At 42.7% G+C, this 26142-nt stretch overlaps 1 protein-coding gene across 2 annotated transcripts in view; it reads left to right on the forward strand.

Moving 5' to 3' along the window:
* THADA (THADA armadillo repeat containing) overlaps window positions 1-26142 on the forward strand; it is a 538115-nt gene that overhangs the window by 162119 nt on the left and 349854 nt on the right. For both annotated transcript variants that reach the window (XR_004538762.1, XM_033937269.1), the window contains exons 25-26: window positions 974-1096; window positions 5029-5120. Coding sequence is in view for 1 of the 2 variants with exons in the window: in XM_033937269.1 (XP_033793160.1) it covers window positions 974-1096; window positions 5029-5120 (215 nt within the window). In the remaining variant the exon portion in view is untranslated. The remainder of the gene's footprint in view (window positions 1-973; window positions 1097-5028; window positions 5121-26142) is intronic.

Raw genomic sequence — 26142 nt, forward strand, 5'->3', positions numbered from 1 at the left:
ACTTTATTCAAACTACTTTATCCAGCACTAGTTCTGGCTCTTCTACTTATCACTTATATAGTGCTGAAAGGCGTACGCAGTGCTGTACATTTTGACATTTATAGATGGTCCCTGCTCGGAAGAACTTACAATCTAACTTGGACAGACAGACATGACATATAGGGTTGGGGGATGCAGAACCCAAGGCGAGAGGAGTTAGGAGTCGAAAGCACTCTCAAAGATGTGGGCTTTTAATTGGGCCTTGAATACTGCCAGAGACGGAGCCTGCCGTAGGGATTTGGGCAGCTTGTTCCAAGCATATGGTGCAGCAAGGCAGAAGGTACAGAGTCTGGATTTGGCGGAGGAAGAGAAGGGCATAGAAAGGAAGAACATACCAGTTGAGCGGAGCCCCCCGGGGGGGGGAGGGATAAGTGAAGAGAGATAGTGAGGGGCAGCTGAGTGAGTGCATTTGTAGGTCAGTTAAGAGGAGTTTGAATTGTATTTGGAAATGGATGGGAAGCCAATGAAGTGACTTTAGGAGAGGGGTAACGTGAGTATAGCAGCTCTCACGGAATATAAGTCGTGAAGCTCTCTTGCTGAAGGTTTTTATTTTCCTACCAAGCTCCCAAAAAATAGTGACAATCACTGATGTAGGACTTCTGCATCATTAACAACAAATATTGGGCTCCTTTTTACAAAACCACAGTAGAGGTTTCTACTTTGGACTGACAAGGTAATTGCTCCGATCCTTATAGGAATTCTATGAGAGTCGGAGCATTTACCTCGCTGACCCGCGGTAGAAACCTTTAACCGCAGCTTTGTAAAAAAAAAAAAACAGCAACTGTTTGGTGATGTGGAATTGTATAAATATTTTGAAATATCACAACGCCACTTTGTCATCTGTGTCGTACTACGTGCGCCTAAGAATCCCTTAGTCATGTTCTACTTAAAAAAGATATTGAGATTTTTTTTTTATTTTTTATATGTGTTCTAGGTTCATGCTTTAAACATTCTAAGAGCTTTGTTTCGAGATACCCGTTTGAGTGAAAGAATCATTCCATATGTGGCAGATGGAACTCAAGCAGCAATTCTGGGGTTTACATCCCCTGTTTGGGCGGTAAGTTGTGCATTTCTCCCCCTCCCCCCCCCACACACTTTATTTTGAGGAATTGGCAGAGTGTATGTCAATACGCTTGTTTGAAAGTTTAAAGAAATGAGCTTGCACAATGAAATAAGGATGAATATTTGCAGGACTGTGGCATGTTTCAAAATTCCGTGGCCAGGGTTAGTTTAACAATGCATTTTTTTCTGGTAACCTTATGAACCCGCATGGCTGCATTCTGATGTGGCCAAAGTGCAGTACAGCATTGTACGTCTTTACCTAGATGTACGCAGCAATGTGGATTAAACATGTAAGAGATAATCCCTCCTCAATAGGGTTTGCAATCTAATTAAGACAGACAAACAGGAAAAATAGGGGCTAGGGAATTTCCCACAGAGGGAATGATAAAACCAAGACATGGACCTATCTCAGGGCTCTCCCCAGGCCTACCTTAAGCTCTCCTATGCTCCTGCCCTGTGCAGTCTCATTACTCATAATGGCTGACACAAGTTCCCACAGTAACCTTGTGAGTCTGCCATAAGTTTGATTTATATTTGAGTCAACCTTTTTTCACTTTTCTTGGCGGGGGGGGGGGGGGGGGGGGTTACCTTGGTTTTTATTCGGATAGGTTTATATTCGAGTATAAATGGTACCTAAAATTAGTTTATACGTCATAGTTAATGGATATTAAATGGATTTTATACATAGTTTGTTCTTATGCCATGCTTCATGGTTCTCTAACATCTGTTGTATACAGAATCGCTGGATTCTTAATTTATTTTTCTAATGCCATTATTTATAGCTTTTCTATTTCCATAGCTTGGGTTCCATTCTTTTTATGTCATCACTCTTCTCATTTCCTTTCCAATCTATGTACCTGATCCTTGAACATGCTCACAATGTGTACCGTGAAATATGGTTTCTTTTTAAATACCGGACCCCCCAAAATGTCCACGGTTTCATAAATTTGTTTGGAATGTTGAGATCTCCACAATGACTAAGGCAGACTAGCTCATCCTCAAGTGGTATTTTATTTCAGTTGTAGGAAATAATTTTCTAGCATCGTACTAAAATTGCACTTAAAACTTTTAAACAGTGTATCCCAATTCATCATACTCTGAGCAACAAACTTGTTTAACATCTGCTTGAAGATTTTATTGAAATATAGGAGTATTTAGTGCTATAAACTAATTTTAGGTACCATATATACTCGAATATAAACCTATCTGAATAAAAACCAAGGTAACCCTTCCCCCCCAAAAAAAAGGGAAAAAAGGTTGACTCAAATATAAATCAAACTTATGGCAGACTCACAAGGTTACTGTGGGAACTTGTGTCAGCCATTATGAGTAATGAGACTGCACAAGGCAGGAGCATAGGAGAGCTTAAGGTAGGCCTGGGGAGAGCCCTGAGATAGGTCCATGTCTTGTTTTTATCATTCCCTCTGTGAGAAATTCCCTAGCCCCTATTTTTCCTGTTTGAGCAGGGATTATCTCTTACATGTTTAATGTACATTGCTGCGTACATCTAGGGGCACTATAGAAATGCTAAGTAGTAAGACTTAAATATAAACCGAGACCCCTATTTTTGGGCCCCAAAATCTAGGCTTATATTCGAGTATATTCAGTAATTACCCCCTTAAGAAACCTATTTTAGAAAGGAGATGAAAACAGGAATTCAGCTGTCCAGGTCAGGACCTGAACAAATCCTACATGTTTTTTATTTTTTGCTTTAGAGTCTCAGCCAAATAGTGCCCCTGGTGAAATAGGTGCAGATCTGCTCGTGTATGACTTCATTTCCAGTGGGAGCTGTGATTTGAAAAAAATAGAGGGCTCCTTTTACGAAGCCGCGTTAGCGGATTTATTGCACGGGACTTTTCATCATGCGCTAACCCCCACGCTAGCCGAAAAACTACCGCCTGCTCAAGAGGGAAGCAGTAGCGGCTAGCGCGGCCGGCAGTTTAGCGTGCGCTATTACGCACATTAAACCGCTACCGCGGTTTAGGAGCCCAAAGTTGCATATGGAGGAAAATACAAATGCAACACCGCCTCAAATAGATGCTTCTGCAGCAATGGTTTCCCTCATACATCTTTCTCCAAGCATCTGATTTGTTTTTTTTTTATTTCTAAAAAATATATATAACACAAATAGAGGAATATATATGTATTAAAATAGATGTTAATTTTGGGAATGTACTACCTATTTTTAACTTGTCTCTGTATAATATTTAAGAACAGATTCTTAAAGCATTTAAGGAAGCACTAGAATTTTATTTTTGCAGAGCAAAATTTATTTATAAGATTTTGCAGGCAATGCCGTAATATTAATTACAATTTAGGGATCTTTAAACAAGGAAAATGTGCCACAAGATAAAATATTGTTAGAGAAATAATAATAAATTTTCTTATAAACCGCCCTACCAACAGTTCTGGGCGGTTCACAACAGAAAAAGGAAAACTGAAACATTTCAGCGAAAAAATACAATCTCATAAAAACAATACTTTATACAGCAGTCAGATACAGCTTTAGTTAAAATACAGTTTCAAATATTACTAAAAAATAAAAAGTTTAGAAGAATAAAAATAGAACCACATCGTAATGATTAATTTAAGTTGGGTTAAAAGTAGCTCACTATGATGACGGCTCTTGCTGGAAGAAGAGATCTTTAGTTGCAGATTAGCTGGGAGCACATGGCATCTTGGATATAATTATACTGCCTTTAAATGAAAATATATCAAGGCAGTTTAAAGTAATTATGGGAGACACAAATAACTAAATAGAATTAAAAAAAAAATACATGTGTATGTTATATTCAGTCTTATATCTCACTGAATCCTCATAAACCAGAGTTCTAGGCACAGTACTATATAGAGCAGGGATCTCAAAGTCCTTCCTTGAGGGCCGCAATCCAGTCGGGTTTTCAGGATTTCCCCCATGAATATGCATGAGATCTATGTGCATGCACAGAAATCTCATGCATATTTTGCGAATCATGCTCTACTTATTTACACACCATTTGTAAACGCACCGTTATTACATGGGTTCGGATAATGTGCAACAGCAGTTTTCATGCTGATTAAATAAAGGGTATGTTAGCCTGTAAAGAAATGATGTACTGTGCAGTAAGTGGATGAAACTTAGGACAATACCAGGTGGACTTTACAGTCTATGACCCAGAAATATCAAAGAAGAGATGAGTTAATTTAATCATGTATTTTTAATGGATATAACTGATGAGCGGACTGGATGGACCGTTCAAGTCTTCATCTACCATCATTTACTATATTACTATGTTACCTGGCAGAAACCCAGAGAGTATCAACATTCCAGAGCTGAGATTGTGATGTCATAATGCCTCATTCCACCAGTGCCTAAGAGCCAACCTCAGCAGTGATGTCACAATGGCTTGATTAGACGGCAACTTCAGCATTTAGAACCTAGGACAATACCAGGTGGACTTTACAGTCTATGCCCCGAAATATCAAAGAAGAGATGAGTTAATTTAATCATGTATTTTTAATGGGTATAACTAATGGGCAGACAGGATGGACCTTTGAGGTCTTTATCTGCCGTCATTTACTATGTTACTATGTTACCTGGCAGAAATCCAGAGTATCAACATTCCAGAGCTGAGATTATGATGTCATAATGCCTCATTCCACCAGTGCCTAAGAGCCAACCTCAGCAGTGATGTCACAATGGCTTGATTAGACGACAACTTCAGCATTTGGAACCTAGGACAATACCAGGTGGACTTTAAAGTCTATGACCCAGAAATACCAAAGAAGAGACAAGTTAATTTGATCATATATTTGTAATGGGTATAATTAATGGGCACACTGGATGGACTGTTCAGGTCTTTATCTGCCGTCATTTACTATGTTACTATGTTATATGGCATCATTTAATGAACTTCACTAAATAACAGTGTTATGTTTGTGCTGTAGGTGAGAAATTCATCTACCCTGCTTTTCAGTACTTTGATTACAAGAATATTTGGTGTTAAAAGAGGAAAAGATGAACATTCCAAGAAAAACAGGTAAGGTCCACTTTTTGTATAAAAAATGTCCAAATGAAGACACTACTAACTTGCATTGATTTTTCTTTTTACTATGTACTAATGTATTATAAAAAAAATAAAACTATGGAACACCTAAACAGACTGAAACGGACCGATTTTTTTTTTTTTTTTGCTGCCGTTCATCATGGGATGTTTCAACATGGCCGCAATGAATCGTGCCTCTCCTTCCCCTTTCCCCGCATTGCCTCTCCTCTTCTCTTCACCCCGCCAATGCCTCTCCTCATCTCCACCACAAACCCCCCCCTCCCAGTGGTGCTTCTCCTCCTCTCTGTCCCCCTCTCCCGCATACCTCTTGAAAAGTTTGCCATCGCGAACAGCATCTTTCACCCACTGCTCAGCCTGCCTTGGCTCCCTTCTGACCTCACTTCCTAGTTGCGGGACCAGGACATGACATCAGAGGGGAGCTTAGACTGGCCCAAACAGGAGGTGGAAGATGCTGCTCACACCGGCAAACTTTTCAAGAGGTGGATGGGGGACGCTCTTACTTTGGGGGGGCAGGTGTGGGGGTATAGCCCCCCCACACACACACATAAGAGATCAGGTGCTGCTGTGGATGATTCAGTATGGCCGATTCAGCAATGAAACGGTCATTCTAAATTAGCCACAATGTATTAGCCGTGATAAATCGTCCTAGATCCTAAACAAACATGGTTTTAATGGGTCAGAGTCAACATGGGTTCAGCCAAGGGAAGTCTTGTTTCACCAGTTTGCTTAATTTTTTTGAAGGTGTGAATAAACTCATGGATAAAGGCGATCCCCTTGATATCCACTATAATAAAACCCTTAGCGCGCATGCACACTTCAAACTCCATGCCTCCATGGTAGCGTGTCGCGCATGCGCAGTGCCTGCCTCAGCTGATTTCCTGCCGGCTGACTTCCTGCCTTCTGACTACTACTTTACCGCTGCCGAGACGCTTCTTCTTCTCACCCCCGGACCAGCAGTAGCAGCAGTGCAGGACATTTGCTAGGCCGGCCCACTTCGATAATGCGAGGCGGGCCGGCCTAGCAAAAGCCCTGAGGCTGCCCGGGCTAGCAGATGCTGGACAGAGAGAGGAGGGAAGGGAGAAGGGGTACTACTGGACAGGGGGAGGTAAAAGTAAAGGAGAAGGGCTACTGCTGGACAGGGGGGAGGTAAAAATAAGGGAGAAGGGCTACTGCTGGACAGGGGGAGCAGGGAAGGGATGCTGCTGGACAGGGGGGATGTAAAAGGAAGGGAAAATGGCTACTCCTGGACAGGGGGAGCAGAGAAGGGGTACTGTTGGACATGGGGTAGGTAAAAGGAAGGGAGAAGGGCTGCTGCTGGACAGGGGGAGCAGGGAAGGGGTGCTGCTGGACAGGGGGGTGTAAAAGGAAGGGAAAAGGGCTACTCCTGGACAGGGGGAGCAGGAAAGGGGTGCTGCTGGACAGGGGGAGCAAGGAAGGGGTGCTGCTGGACAGGGGGGGTTTAAAAGGAAGGTAGAAGGGCTATTCCTCGACAGGGGGAGCAGGAAGCAAAGAAAGAAAGAAAGGCCTCAGTGCCCTATTGTGCTAAAAGTATTACCGTTAATGTAATGGGCTTAAACACTAGTAGTGTATAGATTTTCAGAAAGCTTTTAACAAAGTTCTTCTTGAGACATGGGATAGGAGACAGTGGCCTGTTGTGGATTAGGAATTGACAGTTGTGGACAGAAAACAGAGAGTAGAGTTAAATGGTCATTTTTCTCAATGGCGTGCCACAGGGATCTATACTGAAATTGGTGTTATTTAACATATTTATAAATAATCTGAATATTGTAACAATAAGTGAGGTGATTAAATTTGCAAATGACACAAAAGTAGTCAAAGTTGTAAAAACGCATGCAGCCTGTGAAAAATTGCAGGAAGACCTTAGGAAATTGGAAGAAACAAATCTGATTGATTTTTCTTTGACTGGATGACCAGAGATTTGGATAGAGAATTTGCACTAGATATGATCTACCTGGATTTCAGCAAAGCGTTTGACACTGACAGGCTGAAGTTAGGACCCAAACTCGTGCTAGTGTCCCTCTACAAGTCACTGGTAAGGCCCCACTTGGAATATTTGTGTTCTGTTCTGGAGGCCTTATCTTGCTAAGGATGTGAAAAGACTTGGAAAAGGTCCAGAGAAAGGAAATGAAAATGAGATTGCGTAGAGAGACATATGAGAAGAGGCTTAGAATACCTGAATATGTATATCCTAGAGCAGGCATAGGCAGTTCTGGTCCTCGAGAGCCACATGCATGTCAGGTTTTCAGGATATCCACAATAAATATGCATGAGATAAGATTTATATCTCAAGGAGGCAATGCATGCAAATCCATCTCATACATATTCATTGTGGATATCCTGAAAACATGACCTGCCTGTGGCTCTCGAGGACCGGAATTGCCTACCCCTGCCCTAGAGGAAAGAAGGGATAGAGGAGATGGGATGCAGACGTTTAAATACTTGAATAATATTAATCACAAACAAATCGTTTCCAGAGATGTAGAAGTGCTAAAAGCAAGAGGACATAATATGAAGTTGCGGGGCGGTAGACTTAGGAGTAATGCCAGGAAATACTTTTTCACAGAGAGGGTGGTGGATGCCTGGAAGGCAACTATAATTTTCATTTATGATGTGCAGGGGTGATGTTTAAATGCAGCTCCAGAAGTGAAGTTAATGCCAGATGGACTTCTACGGTGCTTGTGACCTGGGTTGGCCACGGTTGGAAACAGGAAATGGGCTTGATGGACATTAGGTCTATCTCGGTATGGCAAGGCTTACGTTTTTCTATAAATAAACTGATACTTCAGCTGGATGCGTTGAACCTGTTGCCATAGTTCATTCCACTAGGTGTCACTGTGCATTCATATTATCAGAACTCTCAGGTTCATATCTGCAGTGTGGAATGGTGGGAACACTTTCCCTATTTCACTTATTGCTATAGGTACATAAAAATCCTTTTGAAAGTGGATACCAATTATACCTAAGCTGATGAAAGTCCTTTCAACTGTGCTCAAAACACTTCATCGTCACAAACTAATCAAGTGCTAACCACAGTAAATAAACCCGCAAAGGCTTGTAATGCAGTGGTATGCAAAAGTCTGGAACAGTTTGTTCGCAATGTGGATTTCAGTCTCATTGACATTCATTTCATTTCCGTTTTTAAAATTTGTGTTTATTTAGTGATGTTATTGTTTTTGGCTTCCTGTACAATGATTTTGTCATGCATTATACCAGAGTTTCTCAACATGCGGTACACATACCCTTAGGGGTACATGAGCCACTTGTTTGGGGGTACAAGGCACTGTGCCAGTCTCCCGCCCTTTTCCTCCTTAATGGCCACCATCGCTGCTGTCAGGGATCCCATGCATTCCTTCCTGCATTTCCCCCTCTGCTAAAGCCGACCCGGAAGGCTTCCCTCCAATGTCAGAAGTGACATCGGAGGGAAGCCTTCCGGGTCAGCAGGGAATCCCAGTTACCTCCTTCAGGGCGGTCCAGCTGGGCTGTTCCTTCCTGCCTTCAGCTGCACAGGGATGCAGGCAGCAGGTCTTGCATGCTGCATGTGACTGACCCATAAGCTTTCTCTCCGACGTTAGAGGGAAGGCTTGTGGGTCAGCCACATGCAACATGTAAGAGCCGCTGCCTGCGTCCCTTTAAAACTGGATAACAAATTCTCTCTAAATAGAACATTTTCATTGCCTAAATAACCAATAGTTATTCCAGTGCAATAGGAATGTTATGCTGAACCGTAGGGTTGTCCATGCCTACTCATGTTAATCACAGCTTTTCAGTTCCTCCTCCTTCCCCCTTCAGTTCTTCCTTCTGCAGGTGAGCATGATGGAGTTGTGCTTATCGGCTCCCTTTATTTCTTTATTGTGCTGTTTTTTTGGACTGCTAATGGTTTTTACATGGCAGGAACTTCTGTGCCTGCTTGGAGGGGAGCATACTTTAGTCTGCAACGGGCAGATAAATCCTTTGGAGACCTGTGCAGCCAGCCTGCTGAAGATTTGTGGAGCTCAGGGTTCCGGGCCCTCAGCATTTGCTCGCTTCCTTTACTTGGTCAGCAGCTTAAGCACAGACTGTTAGACATCAGTAGCATACTTTGGGGTCCTCACAATGCCAGCTATGGTTTCACCTCCCCCTTCTTTTGGCGTTTGTTGCTAACATCCAACTAGCAGCCCAAAGATCTCAGCATGGCCGCTGACTGCAGCTTGAAGCAGAAAATTCCTCCAGATACAGCTACTCTTTCATGGAGCTGAAGCAGACTACAATGGAACAGGAGAAACACCTTTACAGGATAAATACACATGCAAACACAGAGAAGATGACCATTAAATTCTGTAATGCTTTATTTTTCTAGTTCAGCAAGACTCGACATATGTGTTTCAGCCCTATAGCCTGCATCAGGAGTTTATAAACAATAAACACACATAATATATACATAAAAGATATAAATTACATTGAAAAGAGTAACATACATGTAAAATTTGACCATAGATTATAAACGATTAAATAACATAATTTAAATAAAAATAATAAAAATAAAATATATATCATGACCATCCTGCTAACAATCACACTCAAAGTTAGAAATGGAATATTCAAGATGATAAAATAGACATAAACATTTATATAAAAAAAACCAACCAACTTATATAAAAATGTGCAATCTTCCTTTAAAATATCCATCTTATCTAGATGTTGAAATGAGCATTTTTCCACCACATACATAAATGAATTAAAGCAACAGGAAAATATTTAGGAAAATGAAAATAAACTGAAGACATACCTCTTTAGTTTAATGTAAACTTTTTTTGAGCAATGCAGTTTATAATAGTAGCTAAAAAATAATTCTGAACGTCATGTGACATCAATGAAAAATTAAATAAAGAGAAAAAGGAATTATAATTATTCGTTTACCTTATTATAAAACTTTCTTTAGAAAGTAGATAAGACTGTAACAGCTGTAAGGTATAATACTTGTATGTTACATTGTGAAATTCCATCTTTAGAACAAATGTGTTTTTTAATCCCTGACTTTTAAAACAAAAGAGGATATTACACTTCCTTAAAGGCACCATGAAATCTATGTTATTAGAGAAGCTAAGTGGACTCATATTAAGGTGACGGATAAAAAAAAAAAAATCTTTAAAGTTAGATAAGCTTAAGCAAAAACAGGGGAAAATACAAAACCACAGACACAAATGTACCAAAGGCTGAGTGGAATAGTCCAGATCAGAATGATGTGCACTAATGAAAGTGTCCTCCAATGCTTCTGAAAATATAGGAATCTTTATTCATCCAATGTCATAAAAATATATCCAACGACTCAATGACTCGACATGCACATGTTTTGGCCAACAGGTCTTCCTCAGGAGTCTGATTTCTTTGGGGAGTAATGGTTTCTGTCCTCTGAACCCTTGGCTGTACAGATCTGCTTCTCTCAGAGGATTCTGGTATCCTGTGGGTTTGTGGCTGCCTCCATTGCCTAGAAGACACACCCTTTCCACATGCTCTGGATTGATTGCTTCTAGGTCCACCTGAGCTCTTAGAACTTTCTTCTGCTTTTTTCAGAGAATTCAGGTATCCTATGGGTTTGTGGCTGCCTCCATTGCCTAGAAGACACACCCTTTCCACATGCTGTGGGTTGGTTGCTTCTAGGTCCACCTGAACTCTTAGAACTCTCTTCTGCTTCTCACGAAGAGAGTTCTAAGAGCTCAGGTGGACCTAGAAGCAACCAACCCAGAGCATGTGGAAAGGGTGTGTCTTCTAGGCAAATTTATGTGTAGCCAAATTCGAAAAGAACTTCTTGGAAGATCATCCGTATGAACATGAGGTACTTCTATATAAGACGATATCTTCATTTTTTGGAGAGGAGGTGAAGAGAGACTTACAGCATTCCAACTGTGGTTGAATTCATGTGACTATAATCTTAAATTTAAGATAACAGTACGACAGTGAGGAAATACCTTTTTTTGGATATCAAGAAAATTAGATGTTGTCTTGTGACATCCATCCATAGAAAAGAAACTGATAGAAATATGATTTATACTACATTAGTTTCCATAGTTGCAGTTTGCAGTTCTGATGTCACTTCCTGGCCCCGTGACCCAGAAGTGATTTCAGAGGGAAGCCAGGCCAGCATGAGGTGCAGGCTGAAGAATTTGCTCACTCTGGCGAAGAAGATCTAAAGAGGTATTGTGTGTGGGGGGGAGGGGGGAAGGGAGGGTGTGAGCGTGACATAGGAGGGTGGAGTGTTACCGGATCCCCCACCAAGATGGCGCCAGGGTTGGTTCTCCCCCCACGCTCCCCCCTTACTTTGCCACTACATGGACATATTTGCAAAGAAAAGAAGGCAAATTATACAGTATAAAATCAATGTAAACATTTAAAAATCCTGATTACAGTACTTTTTATCAGCTGTGAGTTAAGCATTATTATCAGGAAAACAATATAAGGCATTAAAGTTAATCTAGAAATGACTAAGGCATGAACCACTGCCACAATATCAAAGGTTTAATCTAGAGATGTTTTCTAGTTATAAAGGATGACTTAATCGCACATGTTCAAAAAAGATGACATGTCATAAAATGGTACAAGTGGCAATTTAGACTAACAAATAACACACAGAGACAAAACAGTACTTAAACCATGCACTCCACTGAATATCCTGCCCACACCTAATATTACTAAAATGCCTCAAAAGCACTGTATCGGAGTTAAAACCCAGAGTTAAAGCCAAAGCTCCCTCCCACAACCAAAATTAATCCCATGACTATAATACTGAACATGAAAGTGCTTGTCAAATTTAAATTTATACAGGGATGGAAAATAGATTTGGGTGGTGAGTTAGGTTTCTGCCAGGTACTCGTGACCTTGATTGGCCACTATTGGAAACAGAATACCGGGCTAGATGGACCATTGCTCTGACCTGGTATGATTATTCCTGCGTTCTTATGAGCTCGATGAGGAATAATAGCGGAATCAAGCCATATTGTATCTCGATTATTGCAGTTGTCTAGGTCTTGCCACATCTAAGTAAGTGGAACTGCAGTTTCAGCCATCATGCTATGGCTCTCTCCAGGGTATGGCTACAGAGAAGACCTTTGCCCAGAAACAAGACCTTTCAAGATATTAAAAAGAGGGCATTTCAAACGATATCTCTTGACTGGAGTATAAGGAAGGCCTTGATAGAAGAAAAATCAATCTATTCCTCAAATACCAAGGACCTCTCTCATTTATAGCATGGAAAGTCAAACAAAATTTTAAAACTATCTGTGTCTTAAATCTGTTTACTTACCACATTTCTGTACTTATGGACGGGTTATTCAATATCGTTACTATAATCTGTTTGGTAAAACTTAATAAAATAAATTAAAAGCAAAAAAAAACCCCTGTGTCTCAACTGACAACCAATGCAACTTATCTAACAAAGGTCAAGTCAAAAAATCTCACTGTATGGGCTACTTGGAACTCAAACATGCATGGTTCCAAAACCAAGCTAGGTCTCTTACGCCAGTGTTTCTCAACCTGCGGTATGCGTACCCTATGGGGTACACGGACCGCCTGTTGGGGGTACACAGGCTGACCGCCGATTCCTCCCTGCCACCACCCCCCCACCAGCTCCATTTAATTATCCCCCGCCGCTGCCACAACTCTGGGCAGGGAAGAGCCAGGCACCCCGCCGGCCCACAAGCCTCCCCCCCCCCAATGTCTCTAGAGCTGTCAAGTTCCCCAGTTCAAAGAGGGAGATTTTTTTTTTTTTTACCAGTTCTGTTTTTGAACCTTTATTCCAAGTTCAGTGTTGTGTTTGTAGTCCTTGATACCACCAACTGAAATCAGCTTCAGGTTCCATAATGTACCAGGATAGGGTCAGAAATCCAGGACTAGCTCAGAATTTCCCTCCTGGAAATGGGTAACTTGATAGTTCTCCAGCTCACTCACTCATACCCACAGATAGGCTTTGCACTTTTTTCCCTGCTGCTTCTAGAGTGGTGAAATGCAGTGGGGGAGGGCACTGGTAAGAAAAGAAGTAAATCTGGGGGCAGGCACAAATATATATTTGCCTAGTATAGTGTTAATGTATACAACATAAGCAAAAGTAGGTTGCGTTACACAGAGCACAAAGCATAGGTTTTGGTAAACGGAAGAAAATGAAATATTTTGCTTGGTCAAGTTAGGGCAGGGATCTCAAAGTCCCTCCTTGAGGGCCACAATCCAGTCGGGTTTTCAGGATTCCCCCAATGAACATGCACCAAAAGCAGTGCATGCACATAGATCTCATGCATATTCATTAGGGAAATCCTGAAAACCCGACTGGATTGCGGCTCTCAAGGAGGGACTTTGAGACCCCTGAGTTAGGGTATTGATATGAGCATTAATAAATGGTATAAAACAAACAGAGAGTGCTTGCCTCGTGAGAGAAGAACAAAGGCAGTGAAAGGCAATCAATATAAGACCTTTATTATAAAAATGTCCATTGTTGTTTAAGTCATCTCCCTTGCCTTTCATTGCCTTTGTTTTGTTCATTAATAAATGGTAAACATCAGGGTTTCAGCAGAGTTTATAAAATCAAAAAAAGTATTGCTTTCCTGAAAAACCTGGACTGCCACAGGTAGACTGCTGCATAAAGCCTGCTTTAATAATGAAAAAGCATCCTCTAGAGCAGGGATAGGCAATTCTGGTCCTCGAGAGCCAGAGCCAGGACAGGTTTTCAGGATATCCACAATGAATATGTACGAGATGGATCTGCACGCACTGCCTCCTTGAGATGCAAATCTATCTCATGCATATTTATTGTGGATATCCTGAAAACCTGACCTGGCTCCGGCTCTCGAGGACCGCAATTGCCTACCCCTGGGATAGAGCAGGGGTGTCAAAATCAAATACACAGTGAGCCAAAATTAAAAACTTGGACAAAGTTGCGGGCCAACCAAAACAAGTGCCGTGGTCGTAACCAGGTTTAAGGACAAGGTTCGGCAAAAGAAACTAAAAGAGTGTAAACATAAAAGTGGCCAAAGAAGCATCGCAGGCACATAATAAACTAGAACCCAACCAAAAAAATGTAATATAAATAGTGAAAAATAAATAATTACAAAACCTTGCGTGCAGAAAGGTTTAAAAATGCATAAGTAAAAAGTCTCTGCTGCAGAGCGTGACAAAAGTGTAGCTGTCCTGCACTAACAAACGTCGCAGTGTGGCAATAGACTATAGAAAACATAAAAACCATCAGCTAATATTTTATGGGAACTTACGATAACTTAAAATGACTATGTGCACGTTAAAAATAAAAAGGAAGAATGAAATAAAGCCATGGTGGCTCTTACCTAGTAGAGACAACCGAAAGTAAAAACGGCTCGAAAAATGCCGGCAATTTAAAAAGGGGGGGCACATGACAAGTGCCGTAGTCACAGCTGTAATCATAAGCAAAAAGTAGAACGAAAAAAAAAAGGCTGAAGAAACCGATGGTCACATGATGAATTAAAACCCGATTAAAAGTAATAAATAAATAAATGTGAAAGGTCTAAAAGCAACTGACACACATCGTGAAGATAGTATAGCTCTCCTACATTGACATACCCGGTGGGCCAGCTCTGGTAGACATTTGGTATTTTCTCGTGGGCCAAATACAATTACACGGGCCAGATTTGGCCCGCAGGCCTGAGTTTGACTTTTGAACCCCTGGTTGATAGCACTTAATGTTGCAGAGCTGGGGGCTGGGGATGGAACCTGAGAATCAGCAGGGGACCTGGTGAGTCTTGGGGGCTGGGGATGGAAGCTGGGAATCAGCAGGGGGGCTGGTGAGTCTGGGGTAGTGCTGCCCGATTCACGATTCAAATCGATTCACCAATTCACTTCAGGTGAATCGATTCGAATCGATTTGGTTTGGTTTGGCAAAAAAATGCCTAAGCCTTATAACATAACACAATGGGCAGATAAATAAGTGGAGGCGTGGTCTAGTGGTTAGGGCTGCAGTCTCAGCACCCTGAAGTTGCAGGTTCAAGTCCAGTGCTGCACCTTGTGACCCTGGGCAAGTCACTTAACACTCCATTGCCCCAATATTAGTCAGATTGTGAGCCCCCCAGGACAGATAGGGAGAAATACTTGAAAACCTGAATGTAAACTGCTTAGGCTGTAAATGCTAAAATAATAGCAGCCATAGGGCTGATGCGTTAGTGCCTAACATAACAGACCTGCAGATACCTTTGTAACTTATAGAGTATTTTAAGTTTTGCATGTATATTTGTGCCCTACCCAGACTTTATGTGCTTCCCTTGTACCAGTTAAAGTAGATGCAGCACAACAAAGAAAAATGGGGAGACCCAATGATCCACCAATGAAAACAAAAACAAAAACTGTGGATTCAGATGTTCTGGAGATAATTTATTAAACACTGACATATAAAACCATGAAAATTCAATTTAAAAAGTACATTGATAAAAAATACAGTGATAAAAATCCAACCAGACTCTACATGGTCCGTGTTTCAGTGAACACGCCTTCCTCAGGGGTCCAATGGTTTGCAAACTCACATATAAAGAATTGGACTGAAAACAGTCTATTGTCTTTAAACCTGTGAGCAAAGAACACCACAGACAAGCTAAAATAGGGTCCGGTTGGATTTTTATCACTGTATTTTTTATCATTGTACTTTTTTAATTGAATTTTCATGGTTTTATATGTCAGTGTTTAATAAATTATCTCCAGAACATCTGTATCCACAGTTTTTGTTAAAACCAAATAGGTGACATTTCTGCAATTACATGTGTGTGTACAGACGTAACACACATAAATGCCATTATTTTAAACATTTACACCAGTGTCTCGCAAACTTTGCGATCTGCAGCACACCAAACTGGCAGCCTCGGCTCAAGGGCACCCGTAAGTGCGTGGACGCCCTCCAGACAGGGCCCTGAGCCGCTAGTGGGGGGACAGAAAAAGAAGAGGCACGGAGAGGCGTTGGTGGTGGCTGACTGCCTACAGGATCTGCCTCTTAGCTGCAAGAGGCATGTCCTCGAGGCAGTCGGCTGGCGCCTCATCTTACCCGCTGTCTTGCGGTACACTGATTTACAGACATAGTGGGTGCATAAAGGTTAGTGCCTATGTTACAGAATTGCCTCCAAATCGGTGTCTTCCGGTTAGTGCTGCCCGATTCATGATTCAAATCAGTTCACCGATTTGAAACAGGTGAATCGATTCGAATCGATTCGTTTTTGTAAAAAAACGGACTCACTGATTCAGCCCCGATTCAAGCTCATTTTTTTTTTCACCGTCGGCCACCGGACTCGTTTCCATCTAATGTAACTTCCGGTTTTGTGAAACCGGAAGTTACATCAGAAGAAACGAAAGGACGTGGGAGCATGGAGGGGGGGTGAGCAGATCTTGTGCAGCGGACCTCGGAAGCAAAGGGTATTTTTTGCTGGCTCTGTCTCCGCATTTCTCCTCTCTTCCCCGCGATTCCACATCCAGTCGAGTAAGTAAATAAACCAGCAGGGGGGCTGAGAATCGGCAGGGGGGGAGCTGAGAATCAGCAGGAGGGGCTGAGAATTGGCAGGGAGGCTGGTGAGTCTTGGTTGGGGATGGAAACTGGGAATTGGCAGGGGGGCTGGTGAGTCTTGGGGGCTGGGGATGGAACCTGAGAATCGGCAGGGGGCCTAGTGAGTCTTGGGGGCTGGGGATGGAAGCTGGGAATCAGCAAGGAGGCTGGTGAGTCTGAGGTAGTGCTGCCCGATTCACGATTCTAATCGATTCACCAATTCATTTCAGGTGAATCAATTCGAATCGATTTGATTTGGCAAAAAATCGAACTCACCGATTCAAGACCCATTCACGGCGTTCATGCTTTCCCTCTGCCTCAGCCACCCGCCAGAGTTGCCCCTATCTAAAGTAACTTCCGGTTTTGTGAAACCAGAAGTTACACCAGAAGGACTTGGGAGTGCCGATTGGATGTCGTGTTGGCTCTCTCCTTTGCGCCACAAAAATATTTCTCCTCTCCTCCACGCGATTGCCAGTATAAGTTTGAGAATCAGGCAGGGGGGGCTGAGGAAGCTGAGAATCGGGTAGGGAGGTTGGGGAAGCTGAGAATTGGGCTGGGAAAGCTAAGAATCGGGCTGGGGAAGTTAAGAATTGGACAGGGGGGCTGGGGAAGCTGAAAATCGAGCTGGGGGGCTGGGGAAAATTAGAATCGGGCTGGGGAAGCTGAGAATAGGACAGGGGAAGCTGAGAATCAGACAGGGGAATCTGAGAATCGGGCTGGGGAAGCTAAGAATCGGGTAGGGAGGCTGGGGAAGCTGAGAATCGGGCAGGAGGGCTGGGGAAAATTAGAATCGAGCTTGGGAAGCTGAGAATCGGGCTGCCCGATTCACGATTCGAATCGATTTACACGACAAAAATCAGCCTCCCGATTCGTTGACTGACCCTCACCCCCAAAGCAGGAGCGTCAGCGCTGCCTCTTGCTGGCCTACCACTCCTGCTTTAGAGGGCGGGTGGGAAGGGTCAGTCGGGAAGTGGCTTCCCTGCTGATGTCCAGCTTCCCCACATCAATTTACCTAATTTCAGCAACCTGCCCTGCAGAAGATCGCTGGCTCTAGTGATCTTTGCAAGCTGCCATACGTCGTCAGAGAGAAGACAACTCGGACGACGTATGACAGCTTGCAAAGATCGCTAGAGCTAGATCGCTTCTGCAGGGCAGGCTGCTGAAATTAGGTAAATTGAATACGCAGGCCTTCAGGAGGGTGGAGACGTTCAGGGGAGGGGGCCCTGGTGTAGAAGTACACGGAGGGAGGGAGGGAAGGGAGGGGTTCAAAGAGACATGCATATGCCGGACTTTGGGGGGAAGAAATAAGGGGTCTAAAAACAGAGGAGAGGGAGAGAGATGGTGGACAATGGGATTTAGGGATGAAAGTTACAGAAAGGGAGAGATGCTGGATGAAAGGGTAGTTGAGAAATGGTGGATCTGTAGATGGAGATGAAAAAAAGGAAAGATGCCAGACCTCCAGGGGAGGGAAGGGAACTGGAAGGGGAGGACAGAGATGGCAGATGGATGGTTAGCATGGAGAAAGAAGGAGACCCTGGCAAGCAAGCTATCAGAAGACAACCAGAGCCTGGGACCAACAAGATTTGAACAATGACCAGACAACAAAAGGTAGAAAAAATAATTTTTGTTTCCGTTTTGTGATTACAATATGTCAGATTTGAAACGTATATCCTGCCAGAGCTTTTGTTGGACCACAAACGTGAGCTAGGATTTAACAGAGAGAGGAAAAGTCTTTTTTGTTTGTTTATTTTGTTTATACCACAGCGCCAGTGTGGTTAGGAGGAGGCAGAGGGGGTGAAGAGGCTATAAAATAAACCCACCAGGATGTTTGAAAAAAAAACCACCCTATTGGGTAGGAAAATCGAATCGAAATTTTTTTTCCTGAATCGGGCAGCACTACTTACGATGCATGGTATAAATGTCCCATATGAACCTTTTTCAGGGAGAAAAATGATGATGGTAGGTGCTACCCAAAAGCATTTCTGGTCTCTAGGTGCAAGCAGTTAGAGGATGCAGAGATAGATTATTTGGTCTTTTTTCAATGCACTGCTCTTTTTCCTCCTAGAGTTCAGAGAGATTGCAGACTTTTTAAAATGCAAAATAAAAACATTTCTGCAGCTGTTTAAATATTTGATTTATGCAAACAGAAAGTGAAATGCCACATGGTGATTTTCCTCTGTGTGAGTCCTTAATATCCTTCATGCATTTTGAACTGGAGTTTTGTCATCTGGTGGATCCTATGACAAATAAATAGAAGGAAGGTTAGGAGCACCCTAGGCCCTAAACTTTAGCTCTGCTGCCACCCCGGTTGAAAGAATCCAAGCAGTGTACACTTTTCAGTGTAATTATCCAGACGTCTGGATTTCCCTGGACGGCTTTTCAAAACCTTTGCACTTTGTCTCCAGCTAGCAGCGACATCGGGACAGCATGTGCGCATGCAACGCGGTGATATCACGTTCACGTGCGCGTGCGTGTGATGTCATCACGTCACACCAGCACATGCGCAGATGCCCTCCCTACAAGCGACCAGGTTGAGGGGGATGGGGCTGGGGGCAGAACGGGGCGTGATTCGGGCAGAACGGGGCGGGCCATGGGTCCAGATTTTTGTTCCCGAAAATCTGGCAACTCTAAATTATTGTCTCAACCATTCTACCTCTTTGGTATTCAGTGGCCACCAGATAACAGATCAAAATTCCTTGTAAAGGTTAAAGGACTTGCTAAAACTGCTTTTCTGTGTGGTTACAGTCAAAGTGGTATACATATTTTAGACAGGCACTTGTTTTGTACCTGGGCCAATGAAGTGTTAAAGGACTTTCCCAGAGTCACAAGGAGCTGCAGTAGGAATCAAACTCACAACCTCAGGGTGCTGAGGCAACTGCTCTAACCACTAGGCCACTCCTCCGCACAATGGAGTTTTTGTTTTCTAGAAGTATTCAGTAATTTATTTTATTCAAAAACTTAGATTCTGCGCAATCACAAAGGTCTAGGCCAGGGTTCAGCAACCTTTTTAAAGCAAAGAGCCATTTTATCCTAAAATGTTTGATACAATTTTTAATACGATACGGGCATACAGTACTCCCCCGATATTTGCGGTGGTTCTGTTCCAGGAACCCCCGCAAATACGGTTTTCCCTGGAGGAGCCTGAAGAGGGCAGCAGGAGAGCAGCCGGAGCGCCGCGAGTGCAGGAAATCACTCGCGGTACGCTCCGACCGCCTCTTCCTGCACTAAGTCGGGCCTTATCCAATCAGGAGCTGCATGTCAAAGCAGCTCCTGATTGGATAAGGCCCGACTTAGCGCAGGAAGAGGCGGTCGGAGCGTACCGCGAGTGATTTCCTGCACTCGTGGCGCTCCGGCTGCTCTCTCCTGCCTCTCCTTGTCAGCGGTTCGCGGTCGGAAAATACCGCGAATGACCGGGGGAACACTATATGCATTTAGCACAAAAACAAAACTTCAGGAACTTACAGAAAATAAAGAAAAACAATATAATAAGACTTTTGACCCTTTGTTTCCTCAAAGAATGGTTTCATGTCCATTTCTCCCTATGCACTGTTTCCCTTCCCCCACTCATATGTCCATATCTCCCTCTCTCTTCAAGCACCATCTTTCCTTCCCCTCCACCCTTATGTTCATTTCTCCCTCTCAGCACTCTCATCCCTCCTGTAACATATTTCCTTCCCCTCCAACCCAACTCACAAGTATTATGCTCTTTCTTGCTTCAACCCGGAAGCTCCCGCTCTGGCAGAGGAGAGGCTTCCAGTTAGTGGCAGGCAACTATAGGAATTGCTGCCGCTAACCAGTTGAAGCAAGAGATGAGCCGCAGCCATGTGGTGAAAGAGCTGCATGTGGCTTGCCGACCCCTGTTCTAGGCGGTGCACAAGCTCAATGTACAAAACCAAAGCTACAAGCAGACAAATCATAATAAAAATAATGGTGTGCCAACTTTTTCATGAACTAACAAAATATGGCTGAAGAGCGACCAAGGTGATGAAGGGGCTGGAACTCCTCTCGTTTGAGGAAAGACTAAAAATATTAGGGTTTTTCAGCTTGGAAAAGAGACGGCTGAGGGGAGATATGATTGAAGTCTACAAAAGCCTGAGTGGAGGTAACGGGTACAAATGGATCGATTTTTCACCATCAAGAATTACAAAGATTAGGGGACACTCATGAAGTTACGGGGAAATACTTTTAAAATCAATTGGAGGAAATTTTTTTTTCACTCGGAGAATAGTTTGTTTATTTATTTATTTCGATTTCTATCCCATCCTCCCAGTAGCTCAGAACAGGTTACAAGCCAACATTCACAATGGAAAACATTTTGGACAGCACAAGACTATAAAGCAACTTAAGTACAGGAGAGTGCAGAAAGGAGCTCTGGAACGCGTTGCCAGAGGATGTGGTAAGAGTGGATAGTGTAGCTGGTTTTAAGAAAGGTTTGGACAAGTTCCTGGAGGAAAAGTCCATAGTCTGTTATCTGTTATTGAGAAAGTCATGGGGGAAGCCACTGCTTGCCCTGGATCGGTAGCATGGAATGTTGCTACTATTTGGGATTACAGAATCTTGCTACTCTCTGAGATTCCGGAATCTTGCTATTCTTTGAGATGCTGGAATGTTGCTACTCCTTGGGTTTTGGCCACCTTGAGAACGGGCTACTGAGCTTGATGGACCATTGATCTGACCCAGTGAGGCTATTCTTATGTTAGTAAATGAAGTAGAGAGGTAATATTGAAGACATGTAAAACATTGGTTCAGTGAAATGTACTTTCAGTAAAACAGTTCTAAGCAAATAAAAACAACTTGACTCTGGGCAAATCACTACAAAATAAGTATCTGTATATAATATGTAAACCATTTTGATTGTAACCACAGAACCTTCCCCAATGTATGTGGATTTCAGAATCATAAGTGAAATAAATGACTTGAAAACACGTTTTATTTTATATTACATAAGAACATAAGAAGTTGCCCCCGCTGAGTCAGACCAGAGGTCCATCTTGCTCAGCGGTCCGCTCCCGCGGCGGCCCATCAGGCCTAGTGCCTGAACAGTGGTCCCTGATTAATTTTGTAACTTACCTCTAATCCCATCCCTATAATCTACCTCTACTCTTATCTGTACCCCTCAATCCCTTTGTCCTCCAAGTACCTATCCAAAGCTTCTTTGAACCCCTGTAGCGTGCTCCTGTTTATCACATCCTCTGGTAGCGCGTTCCATGTATCCACCACCCTCTGTGTGAAAAAGAACTTCCTAGCGTTTGTTCTAAACTTCTCCCCTTTCAATTTCTCCGAGTGCCCCCTTGTACTTGTTGATCCCCTTAATTTGAAAAATCTATCCCTGTCTATTTTTTCTATGCCCTTCATGATCTTGAAGGTTTCTATCATGTCTCCTCTAAGTCTCCGCTTCTCCAGGGAGAAAAGCCCCAGCCTTTTCAGTCTGTCAGTAGATGAGAGGTCCTCCATACCCTTTATTAGCTTAGTTGCTCTTCTTTGAACTCTCTCAAGTACCTCCATGTCCTTCTTGAGGTACGGCGACCAGAATTGAACACAGTACTCCAGGTGCGGGTGCACCATAGCACGATACAGTGGCAGGATGATTTCCTTCTTCTTGGTCGTGATACCCTTCTTAATTGTTTACTTGGTTCTAAAATAAATACGTAGACAAGAAATGGAAAACTAGCTGTTTATGACTTGGTATTTCAGTTTCCTAAAGAATGGCTGGAACATTCTTGCCAGTTTGCATTGCCTGTGTTTTTATTAAGTTATAAACTGATCAGTTAGTCAAGGACTGTATAAATATGTTAATTCGATGATCTCTGCTTTAGAAGCACTTTTATTTACAAGAGCCACCAGCTACATTTGCCTCTTTTGTACCTGTAGACCAGGGATCTCAAAGTCCCTCCTTGAGGGCCGCAATCCAGTCGGGTTTTCAGGATTTCCCCAATGAATATGCATTGAAAGCAGTGCATGCACATAGATCTCATGCATATTCATTAGGGAAATCCTGAAAACTCGACTGGATTATGGCCCTCAAGGAGGGACTTTGAGTCCCCTGCTGTAGACGTACTATTTATAGTCCTTTACTGGGGAATGCAAAGGTGAAGATATGCAGAACAAACACTTAAAAGAAACCAGAAGCTCAGATGGATTTAAAAAAAAAAAACAAAACCCTTTTTTTTTTGTTATCATTATTTGAAGAGATTAACTTAGGGCTCCTTTTACGAAGGTGCGCTTGCGTTTTTAGCGCACGCACCGGATTAGGGTTGCGTTATAGCGCACGCTAGCCGAAAAACTACTGCCTGCTCAAGAGGAGGCGGTAGAGGCTAGCGCGCGTGGTATTTTAGTGCACGCTATTCCACATGTTAGGGCCCTAATGCGCCTTCGTAAAAGGAGCCCCTAGTTTTTGTAAAAAAAAAAAAAAAGTCTTTTTTGAACACATTTTGTTTGGTGGCAAAGAAAAGGTTGCGATTTGCCAAAAACCAGAGTTCATAGAAAAGTCACATGCTTCAGTTTGAAAATCTCCAGATATTTCTTAATTTATGCAGATCAGGAATTTTGTAGAACAGAGGCCGAATCACAAAACAAAAGAAAACCTTGGGATGTTTGCCAGACGAACATTTCAGGTCATAAATAGTATATTATGTGCAAAATAAATGTAAATCAGTTTGAAAAGAAGCTTGCACAGAGGCAAAAACTCATTTAAAAAACCCTTTTCTCCTAGTATATTTGAAGCATGTGAGAGAATCAGTTGGACTTTCAGATGATCGAGTGATAAGCAATGCAGTCAGGATAGAGAAGAATCATACTTGAAAGATTAAACAAATTCTTTGCTTTGGTCTTAACTGAGGGGGGGGGGGTGCCCAAAATGGTATTCAGTGCGATGCTTTGGAGGGTGACGGGACTAAATCACGCGAGACAACGGCACGCCGACAACTGAGCGCAAGGTTGATGGCGCGCCGAAGAAAAGCACTATTTTAAAGGGCTCCGACGGGGGGGTGGGGGCGGAACCTCCCCACTTTACTTAACAGACATTGCGCTGGCGTTGTGGGGGGTTTGGGGGGTTGTAACCCCCCACATTATACTTAAAACTGAACTTTATCCCTAAAAAACAGGCAAAAAGTTCGGTTTCAAGTATAATGAGGGGGGTTACAACCCCCCAAACCCCCCACAACGCCAGCGCAATGTCTGTTAAGTAAAATAGGGGGATTCCCCACCAAAACCCCCCGTCAGAACCCTTTAAAATAGTGCTTTTCTTCGGCACGCCGTCAACCTTGCGCTCAGTTGTCGGCGCGCCGTTGTCTCGTGCGATTTTGTCTATGAACCGCTTTGGAGCAGTGGTGTCAAACTCGTGGCCCGCCAGGTACTATTTTGATGCCCTCGGTATGTTTATCATAATCACAAAAGTAGACTAAAAAAGTTTCTTGATCATATGTCTCTTTAGCTATAAATTACAATATTATTATTAAGACTTAGCCAAAAGGAAAGATTTATAAACTATAAAGACATTAACTATATTTTCTGAGGCCCTCCAAGTACCTACAAATCCAAAATGTGGCCCTGCAAAGGGTTTGAGTTGGAGACCACTGCTTTGGAGGAACTGTAACAAATCATAGTGCCCCTGGAAATTGGAAGACTTGACATCCAAGTGCTAGATGAGATTTAATATGGACAAATGCAAAGTGATGCACAGTGGTCAGAATAACCCAAATCATAGTTACCAGATGCTAGGGTCCACCTTGGGGGTCAGCGCCCAAGAAAAAGGAGAGGGGACATGATCGAAACAGGGAATAGACTTAGTAGATAAGGACAGGTTGTTCACCCTCTCCAAGGTAGGGAGGACGAGAGAGCACTCTCTAAAGTTAAAAGGGGACAGATTCTGTACAAACGTAAGGAAGTTCTTCTTTACACAGAGAGTGATAGAAAACTGGAACGCTCTTCCGGAGGCTGTTATAGGAGAAAACACCCTCCAGGGATTCAAGACAAAGTTAGACAAGTTCCTGCTGAACAAGGACGTACACTGATAGGGCTAGTCTCAGTTAGAGCGCTGGTCTTTGACCTAAGGGCCGCTGCGGGAGCGGATTGCTGGGCACGATGGACCACTGGTCTGACCAAGCAGCGGCAATTCTTTTGGTAATTCTTCTAGTCCAAATCTCAGCCTGTTAAGAATCCAGTTGAAATGTACTATATTCACTGGCAATATGGTTTGCCAAAGGTATGCTTTATATTAACGTGTAAAAGAATTGTTTTGTCTTCTCTACAAGGTTGTGGGCTTGACTTGCATAGCTTCTATGGATTTACTTCTTCTCTATCTGTGTTATATAAATCAGTATTGGATACTATGCATTACAGGCAGGTGAGACGGGAGAGGAATGATCACTATAAATGCTCCGTAATTTATGCATTCCACGTGGTGAAACCATGCTTGCTACTTCAGTTTCATGAGCGCATGGAAGTGCAACGTGGCCATAATTTATAAAAAGCAAAAGTCCCATATTTAGCCTTTCATGAAAAGATACTGCATTTAGGATACAGAAGCATGCATAAAACAGCTTGCTTAAATTCTTAACTGGTATATGACTGTTGATTGCCACTCAAGTAGTCTTTCAACTTAATAATAAATAATAATAATAAATGTATTTTTATATACCGCCATACCTGAAAGTTCTAAGCGGTTCACAACAATTGGATAAGATACAGACAGTACAAGTTATTTTAAAAGACAGCAACTGAAGGCATCCAGTGGAAGAAATACATAAATTATAAAATGCATGCAGTATAAAAGAATGCGGAGAATTTTACAAAGCAAGATAAAAATATAAAACTTAGAACCTAAATGAGGATATAAAGATTCTAAAACCGTGTTAGACCAAGTAAAGAAAGCAGAGAAGCTGCAATACAGTATCTGTCGGCAAGTCCTAGTTAGCGACCCTGTAAACACTTAGGGGGTCTTTTTACAAAGCCGCGCTAGTGGTTTTATCGCACGTAACGGATTAGCGCGCGCCATAGCGTGCGCTAGCCGGAAATCTACCGCCTGCTGAAAAGGAGGCTAGCGCATGCGACAATTTAGCGTTCGCTCTTCTGCGCGTTAAGGCCCTAGCGTGGCTTTGTAAAAGGAGCCCTTAGGGTGTGTAGTTTTAAATTCTCCGGCTTGGGAAATGTCAGATTAATGGATATCAATAAGTGAGTACAGTGCCAAAATTTACATCTGAAAAATCTCAGCAATTGTTTGTTCCTGTAATTAATCATCTTTTAGTCTTTGTACACACATTCTGAATATATTTACTTTTTATACCTTGGCACATTGAAATAATTATTAATCATATTCAGGTAGGCAACGCCTAACTGCATGCCGCTATGCATAACAAGTTGCTTCCCAGTCCAAGAATAGTGACTTATTATATAGGCAGAAGGCTACTAAGCCTGGATATGGGTTGGTTGTACACTTCTCCCTCCGGATTTGCGGGGGATAGG

The sequence above is a fragment of the Geotrypetes seraphini genome, chromosome 3 (assembly GCF_902459505.1).
Source record: "Geotrypetes seraphini chromosome 3, aGeoSer1.1, whole genome shotgun sequence".
Lineage (NCBI taxonomy): Eukaryota > Metazoa > Chordata > Amphibia > Gymnophiona > Dermophiidae > Geotrypetes > Geotrypetes seraphini.